The sequence below is a fragment of the Dermacentor andersoni genome, chromosome 2, assembly GCF_023375885.2.
Source record: "Dermacentor andersoni chromosome 2, qqDerAnde1_hic_scaffold, whole genome shotgun sequence".
NCBI lineage: Eukaryota > Metazoa > Arthropoda > Arachnida > Ixodida > Ixodidae > Dermacentor > Dermacentor andersoni.
In genome coordinates this window covers 87774170-87797802 of record NC_092815.1, presented here as the reverse complement: position 1 = coordinate 87797802, position 23633 = coordinate 87774170, and the positions used below count along the sequence as shown (strand labels likewise).

General features: G+C 46.1%; 1 protein-coding gene across 4 annotated transcripts in view; it reads right to left on the bottom strand.

Moving 5' to 3' along the window:
- LOC126541675 ((3R)-3-hydroxyacyl-CoA dehydrogenase-like) overlaps positions 1–23289 on the bottom strand; it is a 62708-nt gene extending 39419 nt beyond the window's left edge. For 2 of the 4 annotated variants that reach the window (XM_055076829.2, XM_055076831.2), the window contains exon 1: positions 8655–8766. Coding sequence is in view for 1 of the 4 variants with exons in the window: in XM_055076828.2 (XP_054932803.1) it covers positions 8705–8766; positions 23105–23235 (193 nt within the window). In the remaining 3 variants the exon portion in view is untranslated. Of the gene's footprint in view, positions 1–7439; positions 7496–8654; positions 8767–23104 lie in introns of those variants that run through there. The other 2 variants (XM_055076828.2, XM_055076833.2) reach the window with 2 other exon arrangements.
- Positions 23290–23633: the final 344 nt, after the last annotated feature.

The following is a 23633-nucleotide window of genomic DNA, read 5'->3' as shown; positions in this document are numbered from 1 at the left end:
GCAAACTGAAGATTGCCGAGATATTCGCCGTTGATCCTCACTCTTAAGCCTTCCCTGCTTAATAGCTTGAATACTTCTTCCAAGCATGCAGTGAATAGCATTGGAGAGATTGTATCTCCTTGCCTGACTCTACTTTTCTTGTGGAGAACCAACGTAGCTGTGGAATTTCCCAAAATGTTCGCGTGTGCCTCCTGTACCCCTTGATTACGTAATGCCCATATGACGGCTCGTATCCCTACAAAATCAAATGCCTCTTCATAATCTATGAAAGCCATATAGAGAGGTTGATTGTACTCTGCAGATTTCTCGATTACCTGATTGATGACATGGATTCAGATTCAGATTAAGATTTATTGGTTCCAAAAACAGAAGTAATTACATGACAAATATGAGAAAGAACTGTAGTATAAGAAAGTGAAAGAACTGTAGTGGGACCCTCGGTTAATAAAAACAACATTGATGGTGATATCAATAGTCAGCAAATTAGCGTATTATAAACAACAACTACAGATCAAATACATCATTAGACATGTCATTTACAATCCAACACGAAAAACCACGTTACAAAAGAAAGTCGGAAAAAAGCATGGGTGAAATACAAGAAATGACATGTGAGATAAAAGTCAAAGGTACACCGCCAGATCGTAGTTAAGTTATCGCAGGAAATGATGCTTAAGGTGATTTTTAAAAATTGCAAGAGAAGTACAGGATTTTATGGTTGATGGTAATTCATTCCAAAGAGAAATTGCAGCGAAGGAAGATGTTTTTTTGCCGTAATTGGTATGAGCCATGGGTAATAGGAAATTGTTAGCCGCAAATCTGGTCATATTTTTATTCTGCAAAAGGTCAGTTGCAATGAACGGAAACGTAAGGTTATTATGAAGCAACTTGTGGAGTAAGACGAGTATGTTAAACTGGAACAAATTATTAATAGGCAAGATATTATACGCGCGAAGTAACAAAGATGCATTGGATTGCATGGAGCTAGAAGTGATAATGCGTATTGACTGATTTTGGATATGTTGAATTGATGATAAGTGACAAGCGTACGTGTTGCCCCATGAAACAATGCCGTAATTAATGTGACTATGAATGAACGCATAATACAACGCTAGCAGAGCCTCATGAGAAAAAAAAGGGCGAGCTTTGATTAATGCACGTATACCAAACGCAGTCTTGTGCTTGAGATGTTGGAAGTGAGAGCGAAATGTAAGGTTAGGGTCAAGATGTATGCCAAGAAAAGTGACATCGGTGCTAACGGGAATTGAATGAATTCCAAGCTTTACTTCAGGAATAGAAGTTAAGGCCCTTTGAGCACTTTTGAATAACATAAATTTAGTTTTTAAAGGATTAAGAACTAAGTAATTGTCGCTACACCATTTTATAATTTTACTTAATGCAATATTTAATTTAGAAGTAAGAGTAGTAACAGATTTGTCAGATGAAGATATGGTTGTGTCATCTGCATATAAAGTGCAATGAACGCAGTTGGTGGAGTTAAGAGAATCCGGAAGATCATTAATATATAAAAGGAAAAGCAAAGGGCCCAGAACTGATACCTGTGGTACACCTTGGTTAATACATTTTGTTACTGAGAAAGTATTTGCTGCATGTACTGTGTACGGCCGGTCAAGTAAATAATTTTTTAAGAATGTTAGCGCAGGACCGGTTATACCATAAGAGTTAAGTTTATTAAACAGGACTTGATGGTTAACCGTGTCATAAGCTTTACTGAAGTCTAAAAATACAGATCCGACTAAGTTTCCCGAATCAATACATTTTTTTATGTAGTCAGTTAGAGATAGAACAGCTAGATTCGTGGAACTTCCTGGGCGGAAACCAAATTGATTGTTCTTTAGCAATTTAAACTTTGTTAAGTAGTTATTAAGACGTTTAACAAATAATTTCTCAATGAGTTTACTAAGGCAGGACAGAATTGCAATTGGTCGGTAATTATTAACTGTGTGTTTGTCGCCTTTTTTAAAAACAGGAATAATCTTGGCATTTTTTAAAAATGAAGGGAATGCCCCTTCTTTGAACATAAGGCTAATAATGTTACAGAGCGTGTCGCAAACTAAATGCGCAACCAGTTTTAAATGCCTAACAGAAATATTGTCCAAGCCAGGCCCTGTATTTTTAAGGTTAGCAATCGTTGCGCACACTTCATTTGGTGTAGCTGGTAACAAGAAGAATGATTGTGTCGTACGGCTTAAAGTATTATGCAACTGCGCATGTATGTTGTTATTAGTGTAAACAGAAGAAAAGTAGTCCGAAAAAGCATTAGCAATTTCGTTGGGGTCAGAAAGAGTGAGACCATTGTAATTTATTTTGGTTATAGAGGTATTAATAGACGATTTGTTAAGAAAAGAGTTCAATAACTGCCATTGCTTTTTGGGGTTATCCTTATTCTGATCAAATTTATTTTCGTAGTACTTTTTTTTCGCCTGTTTAAGTAAAACATTCAGTAATTTACAGTACCCATTATAGCGTCTAGCTAGCCTGTATTAAAGGGCTGACGTTTAGTTTTCTTGTACATGTTTTCCTTCTTTTTTAAACTTTCTAGAAGACCGTCCGTCATCCATGGGTTGCGCGGATATTTATACTTTTTCCCACATTTTACAGTGCGTGTGTTAGTCGAAACGGCCAATAAAAATAAAGTGCAGAATTTGTTTAGTGCTTCTTCGGGATCAGACATAGAATTAATTGGCGACCAATCAGTTTCACTGAGGGCCTCAATAAAGGTATCTGCACTAAATACGGAAGTAAAGTAGCTATTATCGTTCTCATGTATTTCATCGTTAAATGTAAGAAAAACAGGAAAATGATCGGTTATGTCAGTATTAATAACCCCGGAGCAAGGCGATGGTGATATGTTAGATAACACGTGATCAATAAGCGTACTGCTCCCATGAGAGGCTACCCTAGTTGGGCAGTCAATGAGTGATTCAAAACCGAATCCAGCAAAACAATCTGTGCAAGTTGTGTACGAGGTTGCTTCAGTGTCAAGTAAGTTAATATTAATATCACCTACAATCACCACATCCTTATTTTCAAAAGCTAGCTTGGACAATACTGCATCAAGGGAAAGCAAGAAATCGTTAAGGGAAGATGACGGTGAGCGATAAATGCAACCAAGGATCAAGTTCTTATTGTTATTAAGGAACGACCGGTCGACTTCTATCCACACTGACTCACAATGATTCACGTTAACTGCCAGATCAAATCTGCGAGCGTAGGTAACAGCTTGTGAAACAAAAATGGCGGCGCCACCATGGCTATTAGTTGGACGATGACAATACTCGGGTTGATAAGATGGAAAACCGCTCATGTTGTTGTCGGAATCAGAAAGCCAAGTCTCCGATATGCAGATAAAAGTGAAGACATGGTGAAGTGAGGCAATGAAGTTATTAATTCCATCTATGTTCTTACGAAGGCTACGAGCATTGAAGTGAATGAGTGATCGTTTATTTGCGGTAAGACAAGATTTTACGTCAACGGGGTAGAGCAAGGCCATGGAAAAAAATGGTAAAAAAATATTTACAGCGAATCACGTGAAGATTCGAAGGTCGGACTCCGTGAAAATGCGATAGACCCTGCTATCATCAGTTTTGCGGGCTTTTATCTGGCAGTTTTCTGTCCATAAGTATTTCCACTTATTTTCTTTTTTGAGTGCCAGCGCCTTCGAGAACATCTTCTTGTTATCAATGGTCAAGTGGTCATTTACATAGACAGGTGTGCTAGTGCCACCTGTGAAACCAATGTGGTCAGCGCGAAGCCTAGCTCTTCTTGCCTTCCTGATGAACTCGTTTTTCTTATCCCGTGAGCAGAAGCGAGCAATGATGCTCTTCTCATTTGACTTAGAGGCAACACGGTGAGCCGTGTCGATATCAGCGGGTAAGAGAGGGTACTCGATAGCATCGCCAATTCGCTTCAGAATGACTCCGCAGTCTTCACCCTGCAATGTAGGGATTCCCTTAATTTCCACATTATTCATTCTCGAATATTGCTCTAAATCAGCCACTTTTCTTTCGAGCGCTTCGTTACGCGATAAGAGCGCCTTGTTTGAGGTTACGAGTTCTTCCTGTTTTAGTTTGATCGTGTCTAGTTCCTTGTTCATGAACTGAACACTATCACAGAGGGAAGCATGCTCACCTAGTCCTACATTTCTGTAGCTTGATGTTAATTCGTGATACTAAATCATCGATTAATGTATCCAACTTCTCGTTCAGCACTGCTTCAAGAGAGGCAATTTTTTTCGCCAGTTCCGCTGTGGTAGGCATAGTGAAGCATATACACTACGAACAGTGAAACAAGAACTTTTGGCAGCAGTTGCGGCAGAATTAATTTTTAGATAGTGTACAGAAGTAATAAACCAACCTGTTGGCAAGAAGAATTTTCTTAGAAGGAGGACATGCCGCCACAACTGCTGCCGCCAAATTGAATCAGTGCCGTTGTGTGCGTCCTTATATGGTCCTCGTTAAAGTCACGTGCAGTATGTGATCCTTTGTAGATTATCCCTTCCTGAAGCCAGCCTGTTCCCTTGGTTGACTGAAGTGTTGCCCTTGCTCTATCGGAAATTATCTTGGTGAATATTTTATACAATACTGTAAGTAAGGTAATGAGCCTATAATTTTTCGATTCTTTAACATCTCCATTTTTGTGTATTACTATACTGTTCGCATTCTCTTAGTTCTCTGGGACCCTTGAAGTCGTGAGAAATTTCGTATAAAGGGCCGCAAACTTTTCAAGCATGTTGTCTCCTCCATGTTTGATAAGATCTCATATAGATGTAAATCCTAGACCTCACTAACCTATGATCACTGCACTTTACCCTAACACTTCTACATCATGCACTATGCTGGGATTGGAAGAGAGTATGAAATTTATTTTATTTCTTGTTTCTCTATTAGGGATTTGCCACGTCCACTTGCTGTTGCTACACTTCCTGAAGTACGTGTTCATTATTCGGAGCTTATTCCTTTCCGCGAATCCTACAAACATGTCTCCTCTAGTGTCCCTAGAATCGATGCTTTAGGGTGCTCCCCCGTCTCCCTCGTTTTTCTGAAGTGGTCGCCGTTGTGCTGGGCTTCAAACGTCCACTGAAGTTCCCTAAATATATCCAAGCATAGATTACACAATTTTCAAGTGCCAGAGAATTGTATTGCTTTCAGAGCGGCTTTTCATCGACTGCATATAAGAAGGCGAAAAGTGTTCCACCACAGGGGGGCACTGCAATATCCAGTTTTATTAAATTTTTTTTTCTGAGCTCCATCCCATCCCATGAGGATGCGCATACTTACGTGTATGTGGATGACCCTGCATTCTTGTCATCGGCAAAGAACATTCACGCACTTTAGGAAAATTTGCAAAGGTTGCTTAGAAGATTGGCTAAATTCCGTTCGTCTGGCTCTAAACGAGAATAAGTGCTCATTCCTCGTATTGCCTCTGAATGACCCAGGGCATACGAGCGTATATCTCTTTCGTATCTGCTCGATATCATTATACAAGTAGGTGATTTAAAGTACATTGGTGCTATATATGAAAGCTCTCTTTCATGGCGTGCACAGATAGATTACATTGCAGAAAAGGGCGTTCGAGCTGTGGGATTATTACGCAGACTGAGCAACTACCGATAAGCGATGCTCAGGTCTACCTTCTTGTCAATCTACCTTTTGAATGTACGCCCTGTCCTGTAATTCGGGTACATGTTACACTCTGGGGCGCCTGCCTAATAACTTCGCCCCCTTGTTCTTCTGGAGCAGCAGGCAATAGAGGTCTAAGACTATTTAGGGCTACCTAAATATGTATCAAAAACTACTTTGTATCTAGAAGCAAGAATTCTTTCTCCTGTAACTCGGTTTCTGTACTTGTTGCACAAACATTTTTAAGGGCGTACGATGGATTCAACTATATGACGTAGCCAAACAGCGTTCATTTCTCATCCTAGTATGTCTTTCTGTGCACATTGGCTTCGATACTATACACATCAAGTTAATTTTGTACGCTCGCTTTCATTCGTTGAAGGTTAGAATCACAGAGGTAAAGGTCATTTGGGACGGGGAAAATTCTTTTCAGCTATAATTTGATGATATCTTTCCAAGTAAGGCAAAACATCTATCTTACCGAATGTTATATGCTAACTACAGGACTATCTAATGAAATCACAAAAGAAAGATGTGGTAATAGCGACTGATTCCACGCAAATAAAAAAATGTTGTATTGGTATATTCAGCCCTATTCTCGATTGGTCATTTTCCCTGCGGCTTGCATACATTGTACCAATCTTTCTTGCAGAATTTTAGCGGTAGTATACTGGCCATTCGTAAATTAAGCCAATCAATAGATTATGCAGCCATTCTAACCGATTCTTTGTCCTTGTGTGCTTCATTCAGAACACCTAATGAATCTCAGGTTTTGCGCGTGTTTAAACCATCAGTACCTTAATAATTACCTAATATTCATTTAATCTTGGTGCCTAGGCATACAGGCCTATTTCTAAATGAAACGACAGATTAATTGGCGAAGACGTCGATAGTTGGCCCAGTCATTCAAGTTCTCCCTACATCAGTCTTGATCATAGCTGCAAGATTTCGGAGGCAAATGACGCTGCGGGAATTCTCTGTACCATATATGACAAATTCCTCGAATTTCAAACACTTAGCTGTCGTATACCTTCTTAAAATTTTTATTTATGCAGGACTGGTCTGGCAGCCTCACCGATTTGTCATATGTGTAGGGAAGATTAGACCAAAATTATTTTTGGTAATTTCTTGTCGACGATTTATTAGCTTAAGAAAACGAACCTTGGAAACACCACTCCGCCTTCTTCGATTATATTTGACTGTTACTATCATTGAGTTCCTCTACAATTGGGCACAGCGACGGGTACGTTAGAGCTGTCATCCAAGATACTCTTTTAGTATCAATGAGATGTAAACTCTGAATACAAAATTTTAAGCCTCCTTTTCTTTCACCCAAATTCAATTAGAATTGTTTTATTTTTTATCGTTATGCTAGAATTTTCATTTTCATAAAATCATTCAGGGTCTCCAATCTTTATCTTTAGGTTCTAACTTAACAATTATACAATTTTGACTTCGTATTTTGCATTTTACTTTGACCTACCAGATTCTTGGCCAATACTCCAGAGTAGGTACGTGCTAGTATATCACAAGGATCTACAGCTGCAGCTGCAGCATCGCTAACTCGCCGCAGTAAATAGAAATAGGCTGTTTAGCCGGCGGGAGCGAATCTCGGAGGCTCTGCTTTGTGTAAGTTATGTGTTTCAGCCTCGTTGGAGCATGCTTCACACAAATTCCTTGCGGGCGCGACAAGCAAAAGAAATGGGCTGCAAAGTACAGTTTCCAAAGCGGTTAAGTGGTCGTATTAACTCTCGGTAACGCAACAACGTCAGAAGAATATACAGCGCATTTACTTACCGCGATGGCAATGGACGTTTCGAAACCAGGCAGAAGCTCACGCACTGATCTTCTTGACCTCGCAGAGCGGCAGAGGTACTAGGTTTCAACGTTGCAGAGGTTCTGGGTTTTTATCTCCATAGCCTCGCCGACGCCATTGCTATTGTTTATTTAGGCCAAGGTCACGTCCCTCGCCTACACTTGTGGGCTTCTTCTGGCGGTCATGGCAGTCCCGCAAGGCGTTACTGCCATGTTTCGTCTTTGGTCAGGATAACAACGTTTGTGGCCTCGAGACGAACCTCTAGCTTGGGCCCCACTCGGATTTCCCCATTAAAATTCACGTGAAGTTGTTATGATTAGGCAACCACACTTCACCAATGTTAATAAATGTCCCAAGTACCGAACGCTCAAGTAATGGTAAAAAGCACCCCAAATGCAGTCGAACATTTCTTCAGCTTTTGGACATTCGGAATTACAAAACTTGGAAATGTTCAGTACAGTAGAATAACCATGGTTTCTCCAGCGCCATCTTATTTGCTACATGCGTTGCCTTAATTCTCTTCAAGTGATTCGCGACATGCGGTGGTACCCAAATAGTCAGCTTCAAATAACTGTTTTGAAACAGGCGCGTTGCCATTCTTTCTTTTTCGCTCTACTTTTCGCTGCCGAAGTGCTGGTCTGAATTTGCGCTTTCCGAAAGCTGCCCGTATTTTCCCGAACACTGCAGCCTGCTATGGGTGGGTTCAATTAAGCAAGAAGCGCATTTCCGCCTCGACATGAAGCAGTTCCCTAAAAGCCACTCGCTAAGCAACGCACTCCACTGGCAGCCCGGGAAAACTACCATGAATTCCCAAAAGAACTCAATGTGATTCCGCCATATTTCAACATGTATAATGAAGTATCAATAGAACCCAAGCAAGGGCTACAGAACCACAACACGAGGTATTGATACCACTTTTCACGAAGGACATAGATTGCATGCAGGCAACAGCAGTGATAGAACACAAACGACAGCTATGCAATGCACGTGTACCTCTAACGGCACGGTGGGATGACCACCGCCGGCACGGCGGTGGTCATGCGTGTCATGCGGTCATGCGGTCATGCAGGCGTATAACTGGTAGCTAGCTGATGACTACATTGACGTTCTTCATAAAAACGTTCCGTTAGAACCAAAAAATGAAAGCACCTAGAGCACGTAATGAAAAGAAAAACAATGAAAGCTCTAATACTTGCCCTGATAGATCTTGATATGAACACAGAACAGGAGCACCGCTGCCGATTACCTGACTCGTCTTGCCAGACCTCTGTTTCGTACGGTGCCGCCGAGTAGAAAATTTTGTATTGCCTGTGAGGAGAAAAAGAAAAGGACGGCGTTAGTGCATTGTCTGCTATCATCCTAAGAACAATCGGTAGTAAAACGCTATCCTTATCTTGTAGGAGTTCGCAGAACAATAGGCCACTGTGCGAGCCACAATGCATGCTCGCCAGACAACGAAGAGCATTACCCCCTTCAAGAGAGATTCCTAGTTCTAAGGAGCACAGTCATATATTATGAAAACGTGGTCGTCAGTAAGCATTGTCATGGTACCAATTTACGTCCCGTACGAGCGCATAGCCTAAACCTGCTCATACTCACCACGAATTCTAGTTCGGTCCATATTATGAAAGTACTTTATGCGTCAACTTTTCACAGTGAACAGCTTGATTCTTATTAATTCGTTCATATCCCATTCAATCACTAATTATCACAGGTGTTGCTAAGTTATTCGCCGGCAGAGATTTTTCTAAAAGCATGATGCAGCTATGACAGAAGAAGCAATTCTAGCCCATACTATGAGTACCAAAGCCATGACTGTCTAGGCTTCACAATTACGGAAAGTAATTGGTTCCAAATATTGCACTACCATGGATTATCCAGTTTTTAAAATAAAGCAGTGAAATATTCTTTACAAGTGGATACGTCAGTTAGGAAATGAGTTCAAGGCCTTCTATTATACTAGGAAGGACGCTTGTCAGCAACACGGCTAGATAACTACACGTCCTAATTCGCGTCAGACTTGATGCACCTCTCTGAAGGCACAATTCTTTGGAGTTATCTTCTTCATTAAAGTGAATAATGACATTGTTTTTAGCTAGCAGATTTGGCATTTAAATTCACCACTATGTTCGCTCTCTCTTTCTCACTCGAGAGGATTTGCTGCAGGGCATATCAGGAACAAAAGCAAGTCAAATGGAAGCTTCCAGATCTGTATCACGCAGGAACTGCAGCAATGCCTCCGCAAGGTTATTGTCCGTCACCCAGTGGTTGTAGCTTTAAGGTGGATATGGCATTAGTCAAGCCTTTCTTAAAATATTAGGACCTAAATAGTGTCCGCGTTCCAGGGTACAACCAAAACAGGGGTCGCGCACCCGACGCTCCCACAGGAGCCGAGAACTTGGGGCTCGTTACACATACAAAATCAGCGGCCAATTACCGGCTGAACAGATACCACAAACCAATTTTTTTCCTAACTACATAAATATTTTTTTTCAGTAAATTTCACTTCTGCTGTTAGCAAGCGCATTCATGGTTGTTTAGCTTTTTTCTCCCGCTCCCCCTTTTTATTTTGTGCAAATAAACAACCGGAGGAGAGCACATATATTTTATATTTTGATAAGTATTCCCAGAGCTCATCCAACTTGGCATATGCTATATGCCAAAAGCAAACAAACGATGGAACGAAGGTTCCCTATGGATGGCGAAAGTGAAAGTAAATTTAGGTGCCCTAGTAGTCATAAGAAAATCATCTTTACATTTGTTTTTCTGCCACAGTGTGCTTACTTCATTATTTTTCTTCCCCGATCACCGTGAAATTAATATAAACCTCAGAAAGTAAAGAAAGATCTCTCACGCCAAATATTTTGGGAATAGAATTCATAAAAAGTCATTAAAAAGTGTGCTTTCTCTTCTCCTTTACTTAAATATAAAAGAATACAACATGGTCGCGCTCAGCAGTTCTGCGGCTGGCAAGGAGCAATTCTAGCCGATTATGTGGGTATCTCGGCGTAACCGCCCTGTGCATTTCCGCCGTGCCTCTACTGCGGCGAAGATGAGATGCTGTACACCTTGGTCCCTTACAGAGGGCTGTTCTTACTGCTTTACTTTCTTTAGAACTTCCGTGCGGCATCGTGTAAAAACGGGTCAACTAACGACCGTTTCGAAGGCAAAATATTTCCGGAGCATGTCACCAACGCACGGAGCTTCCGTGAAATGTCTACAAAGTCCCCTTCTTAAGTCTACAAAGTTGCCGTATCGTGTCATACTTCTGCCCCTTCCTTCAGTGTAGGGTAGCAAACCGGACGTGTTTCTAGTTGATTTCTCTGCCATACCTTTTTTCATTCGGAATCAGAGACCAAATCAGTAAATATCCGCAAAAAGCAAAAACATGTAGAAAGTACATTTTCTAAATACGATCTGTTCTGTATCTAGTACTCGCTTTTTCATATCTTTAGAAGAAATCGATGGTGGCGAAGTATTCTCTGAATATCAAAAATTTGTTAAATGTATACACTTAAATATTCCTTCTACTTGCTTGTCAAGCAAGACCTAGGAAGCGTTTGGGGCAGCTTCGTCACAAAAAACTAAAATAAATAAATCTGATGATATATGACAGCAACTGCAGCAAATATGTGGTGATGTTCGTACTAATGTGGTGCTCGTTCCAGCTGTTGGGCTTGTAAAGGGGGTTTATTCGGGTCGTAGAGAAGCGGCGACCAACGCGGCAACAGCAGGTAGGGCGCAGCCAGCGAGCGAACAGGGTACGAGCCACGCGATGGCAATGGGGCTTTTCAGCCTGCCGATCTTCTTCGTCACAATCACCCCCGGAATTGAAGAGTAGCCATCCTGGCGACTTAGGAAGAGGTGGGCGGATCGTAGTACTGCTTCAGCCGGTCAATGTGTACAGTCTCGCGCCCTCGTCGACGGAGATCAGGAGATGGCGATACGGGTTCGACCACGTAGTTCACTGGTGATGTTTGTGCAACCACGCGGTAGGGCCCGTGGTACTTCGGGAGGAGCTTGGACGAAAGGCCAGGAGCAGCAACAGGCGGGACCCAAAGCCACACGAGTGAGTCGACGGGGAAAGGGTGAGGGGGAGGATTGAGGTCATGGCGCTCTTTTTGGCTGCACTGTTGAGCAGACGTCAAAGAACGGGCCAGTTGTCGGCATTTCTCGGCGTGCTGAGCAATCGCAGAAACAGGTGAGCATTCAGCAGGGTCCGGCCGGTACGGGAGAACAGTATCAATGGTGCTGGAGGGATGGCGGCCGTAAAGCAGGAAGAATGGCGAGAATCCAGTAGTGGCTTGAGAGGCAGTGTTATATGCGTAAGTGACGAACGGAAGTACAAGATCCCAGTTGGAGTGGTCAGATGCAACATACATTGATAGCATGTCACCAAGAGTTCTGTTGAATCGTTCTGTTAAGCCATTGGTCTGTGGATGATAAGCAGTAGTAGTGCGGTGAATAATTTGGCATTCAGATAGGAGTGACTGCAGGACGTCTGAGAGGAATACGCGGCCCCGATCGCTCAACAGTTCGCGAGGGGCGCCATGGCGGAGAACGAAGTTGTTTAGTATGAACGAGGCGATGTCTTTTGCTGATGCAGCAGGCAAGGCGGCGGTTTCGGCATACCGTGTCAGATGATCTACGGCCACAACAATCCATCGGTTGCCAGCGCCAGTAGATGGAAGAGGCCCGTATATATCAATGCCGACGCGGTCGAATGGTTGAGCTGGGCAGGGAAGTGGTTGGAGAGGTGCGGTGGAGAGATGCGGGACACATTTGCGTCGCTGGCAGGCAATGCAGGAGCGCACGTATTTGTGGACGAAGGTGTACATCCCTCGCCAATAATATCGTAGGCGAAGCCGTGTGTAAGTTTTTGACACTCCGCCGTGACCACACTGCGGGTCAGAATGAAAAGCGGAGCATAAATCTTGTCGTAGGTGGCGAGGCACTACTAAGAGCCACTTGCGGCCGTCATTTTGGTAGTTGCGGCGGTATAAAAGTCCGTCGCGGATTGTGAAATGCTGCGCCTGTCGGCGTAACGCTCGAGGTGCCGAAGTTGCCGGAGGATTTGATAAAAAGTCGAATATCATGACGATCCATGGGTCTTTTCGTTGCTCCGATGCCATGTCCAGGATGTCAAGTGGTGAGATGTCATGTCTATAAGTAGAAGTGCTGCTGTCTGAAGTAACTGGGGAGCGCGAGAGGGCATCGGCGTCAGAGTGTTTGCGTCCAGAACGATAGACGACACGGATATCGTATTCCTGGATTCGGAGGGCCCACCGAGCGAGGCGGCCCGACGGGTCTTTTAGGTTGGACAACCAGCAAAGAGCGTGATGATCCGTCACCACGTCAAAGCGTCGACCGTAGAGATATGGACGAAATTTTTGAAGAGCCCATACGATAGCTAGGCACTCTTTTTCTGTGACTGAGTAATTGGTCTCAGGTTTCGTGAGGGCACGACTAGCATAAGCGACGACGTATTCGGCATTAGTGTTCTTGCGTTGTGCGAGCACGGCACCAAGGCCGACACCACTGGCGTCAGTATGAAGTTCTGTAGGTGCGCTTGGATCAAAATGGCGCAAGACTGGCGGAGACGTGAGGAGGTGACGAAGAGTCGTAAAGGCATCATCAGAGGCTTCCGACCAACCAGAAAGTTCATTGTCGCCTTGAAGAAGTTGGTTAAGTGGTGCGATCACTGTAGCGAAATTGCGAACGAAACGTCGAAAATAGGAGCATAGGCCAATGAAGCTGCGCAGTGCTTTCAAATTAGTGGGCTTCGGAAATTCGGATACGGCGCGAAGTTTATCAGGATCAGGAAGAATGCCTTCTTTGGAGACAACGTGGCCTAATATAGTCAGTTTTCGAGCTGCAAATTGGCACTTTCTTAAGTTAAGCTGGAGACCAGCATTCCGGAGACAGGTCAAAACTTGATGTAAACGCCGAAGATGGGTCGGAAAATCAGGGGAAAAGACGACAACGTCGTCGAGGTAGCAGAGGCAAGTATGCCACTTTAGGCCACGTAGGATGCCGTCCATCATGCGTTCGAAGGTGGCGGGTGCATTGCACAGACCGAATGGCATCACAGTGAATTCATACAAGCCATCTGGTGTTACAAATGCGGTTTTAGAACAGTCAGCGTCCGCCATGGGCACCTGCCAGTAGCCAGAGCGGAGATCTAAGGAGGAAAAGAACTCCGCTCCTTGCAAACAGTCAAGTGCGTCGTCAATACGTGGCAACGGGTATACATCCTTTCGGGTAATCTTGTTAAGCCTTCGATAGTCGACGCAAAATCGTATGGAGCCGTCTTTCTTTTTAACTAGGACGACTGGGGATGCCCAAGGACTACTAGAAGGCTGGAAGACACCGCGATTGAGCATATCGTTCACCTGGTCATTGATAACGCGTCTTTCAGTCGCCGATACTCGGTAGGGACGCTGTCGAATTGGTGCGTGGCTCCCAGTGTCGATAGTGTGCGAAACAGTCGTTGTGCGGCCGAGTGATGTTGCTTGGCAATCAAAGGAGGAAGAGAAGCCTTGGAGCAAGCGAAGAAGTTCGTCGCGCTGCGTCGTCGTAAGGTCACTGGCAATAGCTGGCGTAAAAGAACCCGGTAGGGACTGTGGACGCGATTCCTCGAGAGCAGCAATATAAGTGGAGTCGTCCATCGTGTCAAATATTGAAGATAAAGTCAGTGGCTCTGCTCTGCCAAGGCTTTCACGGCGGCGTAAAGTAATTGGTTCAGCCGATGGGTTGGAGACGCAAATGAGAGAGGCGCCAGCTTTGAACTCGAGGACGGCGAACGGCAGTGGTAGTGAACGGCGGTGAACTAAGAGTTCAGACGGAGCGAAGAGTACTGTGCCGTCATCTACATAGTCACAAGAGATACTGACAAGGGTGGAAGACCAGGCAGGTATAATGGTGTCTTCTGAAACAGAGATTTTGCGGCAATGGTCCTTATGGTCAGTGATAATATCAGTCGAAAACTGAAACAGCTCGATTTCGGCGCGGGCGCAGTCAATGATCGCATGATGTGTGGAGAGAAAGTCCCAACCTAATATGACGTCGTGTGAACATGATGGCAGCACGACGAATTCTATGATATAGAGGACGTCCTGAATGACGACACGAGCAGTGCAGGCGCCGGATGGCTCGACGTGCTGCGCGTTGGCAGTTCGAAGAGACAGTCCAGAAAGCGGTGTCGTCACTTTTCCGATCTTGCGGCAAATACGGGCATCTATCGCTGAAAGTGCAGCGCCGGTGTCGACAAGTGCTAGCGTCAATGTTCCTTCTATTGCGACTTCAATAACGTTCTTCGGGGAAGTGTGAGGCCTTATACGTTTCGCTGGCACCGCAGTTCTCGCCTCCTGAACTGCGATATTTAGTTTTCCTGACGCAAAGGGCTCCGACGCCGGTGCATGGGTGAAAGCGAGCGGCGGCGAGGAGAAGGTGAACGGCGAGCAGCGGAGAATGCGGTGTCGACAACAGGAGGAGAGTCAAAGGTGTCCGAATAGTTGCGGCGTTGGTGGAAACGTGGCGCATATGGACGCACATTGTTGGGGACGTTGGGGGTAAGGAGGCGACAGTGACGTGCTACGTGTCCAGCACGGCCACAATAAAAACAAATCGGCCGATTATCTTCCGTGCGCCAATGATCTTGAGGTCGTGCATACTGCACCAGTGGCCGGACCGGAGCGGATACGGGCGGGCGCAAAGGCGGGCGAAGGGGACCGTAGGTCTGTGGTGCAGGCCTCGAAGCGACTTCGGCGTACGTCAGGGGAGCGGCAACCGGAGCCTGCTGGAGAGAAGGTGGAATGTGGTCGGCTACCTGCGCCTTGATGACAGATTGGAGAGCGGGCGCCAACGGAGAATTCGACTGGCCGTGTGTGAGGGGAATCAGAGAAAGCTGACGAGCCACCTCTTCACGGACGAACTCCTTGATCTGTAGCAGTAGCGACGTATTATCCGGGGAAACCGCCAAGCTCGACATTGAAGTCGCCTGAGGAGGAGATTGGCGGGTGGCTAGGCGTTGTTTGCGGAGTTCGTCGAAGCTTTGGCAGAGACTGACGAGTTCAGAGACTGTCGCCGGATTTTTCGCCAACAGCATCTGGAAGGCGTCGTCTTCAATGCCTTTTAAGATATGGCGGATCTTCTCGGCATCAGCCATTGTGACGTCAACGTGGTTGCACAGGTCGACAACATCTTCTATATAACTTGTAAATGTCTCCCCGCACTGTTGCGCACGACTGCGCAAACGTTGCTCGGCGCGAAGCTTGCGAACGGCGGGGCGCCCGAATACCTCCTTCACGTTAGTTTTGAAGGCTGGCCACGTCGTGAGATCACGTTCATGGTTGCGGTGCCACACGCTGGCGACACCGCTCAAATAAAACGATACGTAATTCAGTTTTTTGGTGTCGTCCCTGTGGTTGTGGATGCTCACCCGGTCGTAGTCAGCGAGCCAGTCTTCTACGTCATGGTCTTCGGTACCGCTGAAGATGGGTGGGTCGCGTTGACGCAGCGGGCCGGGGCAGACCACGGTAGTCACCGGGGCAGCGGGTTGTGGTTGCGGTGATCCTTCTTCCGGCATAATGAAGACAGGCTGCAGCGTCCGGTTGCGAAGTTCCAGAATTCCGGTTGTAACCAGCAGCTCCACCAATTGTAAAGGGGGTTTATTCGGGTCGTAGAGAAGCAGCGACCAACGCGGCAACAGCAGGTAGGGCGCAGCCAACGAGCGATGTTGTTGTTGTTGTTGTCCTATGTGGCCGTGGCACATACCCACAGTGGGGGATTGGCCAAGAATCGGGCGGTTTAATTAGGTGACAGGGTACGAGCCACGCGATGGCAATGGGGCTTTTCAGCCTGCCGATCTTCTTCGTCACAGGCTGAACATCTAGAGCTTTGTAGAACTTGTTACTTTGCACACAATTTGTCCGCCTTCATTTAAAGCAACGATGTAAATCAGAGCAACAGCAGTGGCTAAAGGGGAGTAAATAGGACTTTGTAGTGTCCCGCTGCACAGATATAGAGCATGCGCCCTAAAACTCATTCTAAGTTCGGCTGTGTGCAAATTAAAATTTGGGGCACGCCATAGGTACACTCTAAAGCCCTTCACGTCCGTAAGAGTCGAATGCCGTACAAAACGCTCTTGACACATCTTAATCTTTGGCTGTTTCTTTTTTTTTTTAATACGGCGTTACTCTGACGAGAATACCAGTATTGCACCCTTAAGGCATTCAAGGGTGACTAAGGGCATATTTCGAAGTTTCCATTTCAGATGGGTGTATGTAGTGTTTTATTTTGTCAATGTAGTAAAAGTGATGATATCAATGTAAAATTATTTCTGCAAGTCTCTGTCTTGAGAGTCTGCTCAATTAACAATTATATTCTGATCACTAACACACAAAAGCATGTACAATAGACCGCGTAATTATGCAAAACACGCAGGCGCTTACGTTCTGACCGGTGTCCTCGAACGTACGGTTATAAATGCCAATTAATAGGGTAGCGCTTACTGCGCGTCACGCAGTGGGCTGCATCTTGTGCTACTTGTCATCTCTTTTCTGATCTCATGAAATAGCCTGCTGCTTTTCATCTGTTCGCTGTGATGTGCGCGCTGTTCTTTTATGTGCCTATTAACCTGGTTGCGGTTTTATAAGTAGGCGACTTGCGCCAATTGAAGATTTGGCCGCATATATAGCATTTTTTATATTGTTTTAGTAATTATGCAATAAGAAGGTCGCTTATTCACTGAGGATGAGGATAGATACAATATGTATGACCTTAGTAAATTATGTGTATTGCTGCTTTAAGAGGAAGCTTTAGCTCGGGCCCAACTCCGAAGCGGCCTATTCAAATGCATGTAATACGCAAAAACGTTTTTGTGAGATAACCTCTGGACCGATATTAATGAAATTTGTTGCATTTGAAAGAGAAAGTTAAGTTCTAGTGACTGTTGGAAGCGGAATTTCGATTTAGGGCTTGAATTTTCTTAAAAGAATTTTCAAATGTTTGACCGTTTGAAAAGAATAGAAGCACGAAGTTTACAAATTCATAGCTCTGCATCAAGAACTGATATCGTGGTTCTGTAAACGACATCCATTAGATCGTTCAAAGCGGACAAATGCGATACGTCATTTTAAATATTGCGCGAATTTGTTACGTTGGTTACAAGGGTTCTGCAAAAGTTGTATTTCTCTATTACTATTTTTTTTATATTCATGTGTAACATATCAATTTTGTCCTCTTTAGATGTACTATTAGAGACAATTCACAGAATTGTATTATCATTTTTCGTTGTTGAGTTACAGAGTTGTAAACTTGATAGTTTAGTTTGTTGAAAATTTCCGATTTTTGCCAATATTTAATAAGAACACCACAACCTAACTCGAAAATTCGAGACCAACAGTCACTAGGCTTTAAGTTTTTCTTTTAAATGCAACAAACCTCGTAAAATTTGGTAGTTTCTTCATGAAAACATACATTTCGAGGGGTGTAAGGGATAAGTTGTAGACACATGAAACACTCTTATAGGTGTAACTTTATTTACAGTGTACGCATGCACTCTAAAAAAAGATTGCACACTTTGGGGCGTGTGTTGTCCCACTACGTGAATCGTCATGTACCTGTACCTTGCTTGCGTTTCTCTTCTTTAGCGCTGCGAGCCCGGTACTTCCAGATCACGAAGGGTATGCGCGTTATCAGCGTGACATAGCATTCTCGACAGGAAAGTAGCGAGCGCAGATTTTTCAAGAAAGGTAACGCAAGCAAGGAAGATGTCGATTATAGTTGTGTGACAAGATAAGCCCCAAAGGGTGCACATATCTTTAAGAGTCAGCCAAGATCGATGCACATACCAGGGGCAGCTGGTAACACTGGCGCCGCCTCGAGAGCTCATTCCAAATAGATTTCGCATGCTCCGCATGAAAGCCATAACGGCTGCCTCTGTGCCTATTTCCAACCTCGAAGGCTATTTCGAATGCGCCTCATTCAGCGCATTCTCCCCTGGCGGAACGATTTCTCCTCCAACGGGTGTAGGTTTCCGCCACCGCTTCCCTTCACGATCGCGCCCACGTTCAATCGCGCTGCTCGCGAGACGTCTCTTGTTTGCGACGGCGCCTCTTCGGATGACAGGAAATTATTATTGTGTCGTTAACTGTCACGACAGCAATGTAAACACGAAAGGGTTGATGCCACCAGTGAAATTCTGTCCATTCACAAGAAAATGGTACGAAAAAAGAAGACGACAGACATGGATTACTGCGGTGCGCCGAACGAAGTAAACTGGCAAACGAAGCGAGCTCGTTCATTGATCACTCCTGAGTGTATGACGGTTTTTATATGTAACCCACATGAATTTAATAGTTACTCGGTGCATAATCCTTTCATTCATATAAAATCTTTCAGTTGTTCGACCAGCGCTTGTCCTGTCTTCTTTCTCGTGTTTCGTTTGTGTGTGCGCTGCCCAAGAATGGAGACCACTTCTGTTGTATGCGCTAGCAGTAGCCGCAGTTCACGCGTGCCGAGAAATTGAATATGTGCACGATGCATCAAACATGACCGGAGTTCATCCCTGCACCGAACGATCGAGTTACTGGACGATACGCGCCCGCGTCTTGGTCGCACCGGCATTGCTGAAGCAGAAATTATTACTGATACGAGAGTTGCAATGTGGGCTTGTTGGTAATGCATCTTCAAGGGGGGTATGGTAGCACGATTCAAAGACGGGACAAAAGAAGACACAAAGGGACACACACAGCGCTGTGTGTGTCCCTTTGTGTCTTCTTTTGTCCCCTCTTTGAATCGCGCTACCATACCCCCCTTGAAAATTACTGATACTTTCAACTTCCGTCTCTTGAGCACTGCTAAAAAATGGCCAAGCTATTTACATTGCTGCCTCTATTCTATATTGTAGGGGATGTACTAGTTAAAGTTGTGTGCGCATGTCGTACTTGTGCTATGCAGCGATATATTTTATTTCTGCGCAGTGTCGATGGAAGTTCGTTGTTGTCGTCAGAGACGACACGGATTTGTAGCAGACATCTTGTGAGAAACTGCAAAATGACTTTAGCTCGTATGTGCCGTATGTATGTACCGCCTCACATGTGCCGACGATTTTTCCGGCGGCACATATGATGTCGTTTCCAATTACCTGCTCAGCGTCACTTACATGGCTAAGCAGACGCTGCCCTTTCGTCGCATTGCAGCCATAAAAAATAATCGTCAAGCGTACCGACCTTCTTAAAGGAGGAAAAAGTGGAGAAGGAAAGGCAGGGAGGTTAACCAGTTTAGCTTAATCGGTTTGCTACCCTACACATGGGAGAGGGATGGGGGCGATGAAAGATGGGGAAGGGAGAGAGAGAGAGAGCACATAGCACAGCACACACACATCGTCCGCTAGAGTCCATCAATCCGGCGTGGTACGTGATAACACTGTCACAGCCGCTTGTACAATCCCGTCTCTTTCAAAACCCGAAGTAGTCCCTTCGTCGCCTTCACCTGCGATGTCTTCTGTCGGCGGCATGTGAAAATCATGTCGAGGGACAATGGTCTAGTGTCAAGGTGCGCTAGAACGGATGCCAGGGACTGTCGCTGAACATTATATTCAGGACAGTCGCACAGAATGTGTTCCAGCGTCTCCTCGCAAAGACAGGCATTGCAGAGAGCGTTGTCGGCCATTCCAATGCGAAATGAGTAAGATTTCGTGAAAGCCACCCCTAGCCATAAGCGATAAAGCAGAGTCGCCTCTCTTCGGCGGAGTCCAGTTGGCATATAGAGGTGCATCAAAGAGGGCAGGTGGTATTGACGGTTGCTCCGGTTGGTCTGGCTGTTTGGTGTGCACCACAGAGAGAGCGTGATCTCCTGTGCAAGCACTCGAAGTCTGCTAGCTGTGTCGGATCGTGAAAGCGGTATGGCCTCTTCTTGTGCGTCTTCAAGAGCTGCCCGAGCGGCATTATCGGCGTCTTCGTTTCCAGTGACGCCGCAGTGACTTGACTTGGCAGCCACTGAAACGTCACGTGGTGTCCTTTCTCCTGTGATGTATGGAGTAGGCATCTAATATCGAATACGAGCTCTTCGAATGGAGCTGTTCGAATACGAGCTGTTCGAGCTGTTCTTTCGAAAGGCCGGGGTACTGAGCGCGTGCACGTATATTTCTTCACTGTGTGTGCTACCTTAATAAGCAGCGACAAGACGCACCGAAATGTGCGCGCAACGTGCTCAGTCTTTATTTGACTCGAAATGAGAAAAAGCAGTCAACAATGATAACTATGGGGGTCGAACACGATGAAACAAACGGATACGATTAAAGGAATGTTTTAGGTTAAGACAATGAGCTGGAAGTGATTTTTCTCGACGATCATTCACTACACCAGACAGACCTTGCCCGCCGGCGGGGAATTGGACACGTCACGTTCCGAACTTCAGTTAGTATATCGTCATGTCCACAGCGGCAGCGATGACAGCGCTCATCCTGGAAGGCAGTGAAGTGTAGAGTGACTTGATCAGGGATGTGTTTATTCGCAGTACGTCTCAGTCACTGACGATGGTGGATCGAAGCCTATCCTCGGGCGACTGATAGAGGGGATGGTGCGCCAGTGATACTTTCAACGAGCCCAGGACATATTAGATAATGTTGGCGCCAAGGGATTGAGGCGGCCACTACAAGAGAGTGACGGCGCGCATTTCCAGCAGTTGTTGCACAACACGAGCAGTGTGGATCGGCGGCCTATCGTGTTAGAATATATAGTCGCCTTCCAGGAACGGGCCGTCAAAAATGTATGGAATCAGTACGTCGTCTATGACTGCCCTGCACCTTTCAGCGATGAACTTACCTTCGAGGCGTATCAGTGGGCGTCGCACAACGCTTAGCAAAGAATACTGGCTCATTTCACGCAGTAACGATGAGATCGGCGCACTGCAATTGACAGTAGAACGTTTCCGGACAATGCGGCCAGCGCGCGCCGCCGTAGCAGACGACGCCGTTCAAGACACCGCCTCTCGAGCACCTGAGCCTGCGCGAGCTGCTGCCGCCGCCTGACTCAAGCGCTCGCCGCATCGCGATGCAATACGCTCCGAGTTGCCCCCAAAGTGTGAAACAGAATGTACATCGTCCTTCCAATAAAACGTCCACGCACGCGCACGTAGGCACACACCGCGCGCGGTACGAAACGTGCTCAAACACGCGCAGTGCAAAAGGCAATCAAGGCGGTGCGAACGAGAGATGGGAGAAGCATACCCCCCGCTAGTTGAATTTCGCCCCGCATGCGGCGCTCTCAACGCCAGCGCAGTCATGATCGAAAATTTTCGCTTGACGCGACCCGGGTGAGGCGGCTCGCGGACGCTCCTGTGCTCGAGGCTGCAGCGACTTCGTTCGTTGCTAAGTGCTCTTTTATCTTTATTAGCTAGTGTTTAGAAGTGTTTTCTTTTGCATGGAGTAGGGGCGCAAATTTTGAATTCCTGGTAAGAGTAGTAAACGTACCGGCTTTGTCCAGGTCTGGCGGCTCCCCCGTTAGGCCTAGGTGGCAGGAGGGACCTATTTGATAGGCTTATTTAATTCTCTCAGCTAGTTCTTCGGATTCTTACACGGAGTAGGGAGCCATAATTCTTTATTTTTGTTTGGGATAGCGGTCGAGGTCGGCTTTGCTTGAATGATTTGGCGAACTTGCTCGTTGGGCCTATAGATAGGGACGTAGGCCTAGCGATGAAATCGAAGAACGTGAAGGTCGCGGGGGACGGGGAGCAAGTGCCGTGCGATGAGTGCCTGCGATGGTGCTTCCTCGACGAGACTAAATTCCAGAATTTAGCAGACGCGGAGGGATCTAGCTTCACGTGCAGGTAGTGCGAGCGCGCCAGGTAAGCCGTCCAAGAACTGGAAGGGAATGGGGCGGCTAAGTTCAAAGAGCTTAAGGCAGACCTGAGGGAGGAGCAGGAGAAGCGGGTAGCACTGCAGGCGAAAGTTGACAATTTCGTCAAGGTGGAGGCGGCCCAGGCCGCGCAGTTAGTAAGGACCGTAGCCGAGCTTGAGGAAGAGAAAGAAAGAAGCGCCGAGCTGGAAAGGCGGCTCGACGCGCTTGAGACGCGGGCAGCGGTGAATGTCGGTTCAGGACATCAAAGCGTTGGCAAAAACTCAGAAAGTAAGGTAGACCCGACAGGCGAAGTGGGAGGCAGGGAGCCAGAGCAAGCGGTCGTCAGCTCGCCGCCGGTGAATCGGCGTAGTTATAGTGAAGCAGCGCAACACGCCCCGAGTGAGGCGACGCTGCAGCCACAGGGGCGCCAGCGGGCGCGAAGGGAGGGGCAGCGGACACAGGCTGGAGGCGAACGGTTTGCACGCAGAAGGGTCCTGGTGATAGGGGACTCCAACGTGGGGAGGGCCGAACAAGGCGTGATGGCGAGAGTGAAGGCGGACGGGCGAGTACAGGTGGAGGCGCAAGCGAGCAAAGGCATGGCGGAAGCAATGGCCAAGGCGCGGGAAGTGGTAGGGGACAGCACGGAGAGCGACAGCTTGGTCATTATGCATGCTGGGCTAAATGACGTGCTTAAGGGGAGAAGCCAGGACCTTGAGAGGCACATTGAGACTGGGCTGAGTAAGCTTAGAGAGGGGGTGCATGTGACCACATGCACTATCCCAGAGGTCCAGGGCCAGACTTACCAGGTAGAAAGGAGGGTGGTTGAGTCCAATCGGGTCGTTTGGAGTCTGAGCCGACGACTCGAGTACAGCGTGATGGAGGTCAACAGAGACGTGTACGGAACCGGCTTCCGGCCTTTTGGGCAGGATGGCATTCACTACAGTGGTGCCACTGGCAAAAGGATAGGGGGCAGGATGGGTCGCCAGGCAACAGTTTCTTTAGGGGGACCCAGAGCCCTGAAAGAAGCAATGTAGGCGTGGACGATTCGAGGCAGGAGCCACAAACAAGCAAACATCGGTACTGTAGGAGAGGCGACGGGAATAAGCACCAGAGCCGAATTAAGTCAGACATAGGGTTCATTAACATGCAAGGTGGCATAAATAGGCTAAAATGGAAGGAAATTGAAGCACTAAGGCAGGAGAACTTAATGGTTTATGGGTTTGTAGAGACACATCTTAGGGACATGGAACAACCGCCCTGTAACCCTGATTATGTATGGGAATACTGCAACAGAGTGCAGGGTAGCAGAAAGGGCGGGGGAATTGGAGCACT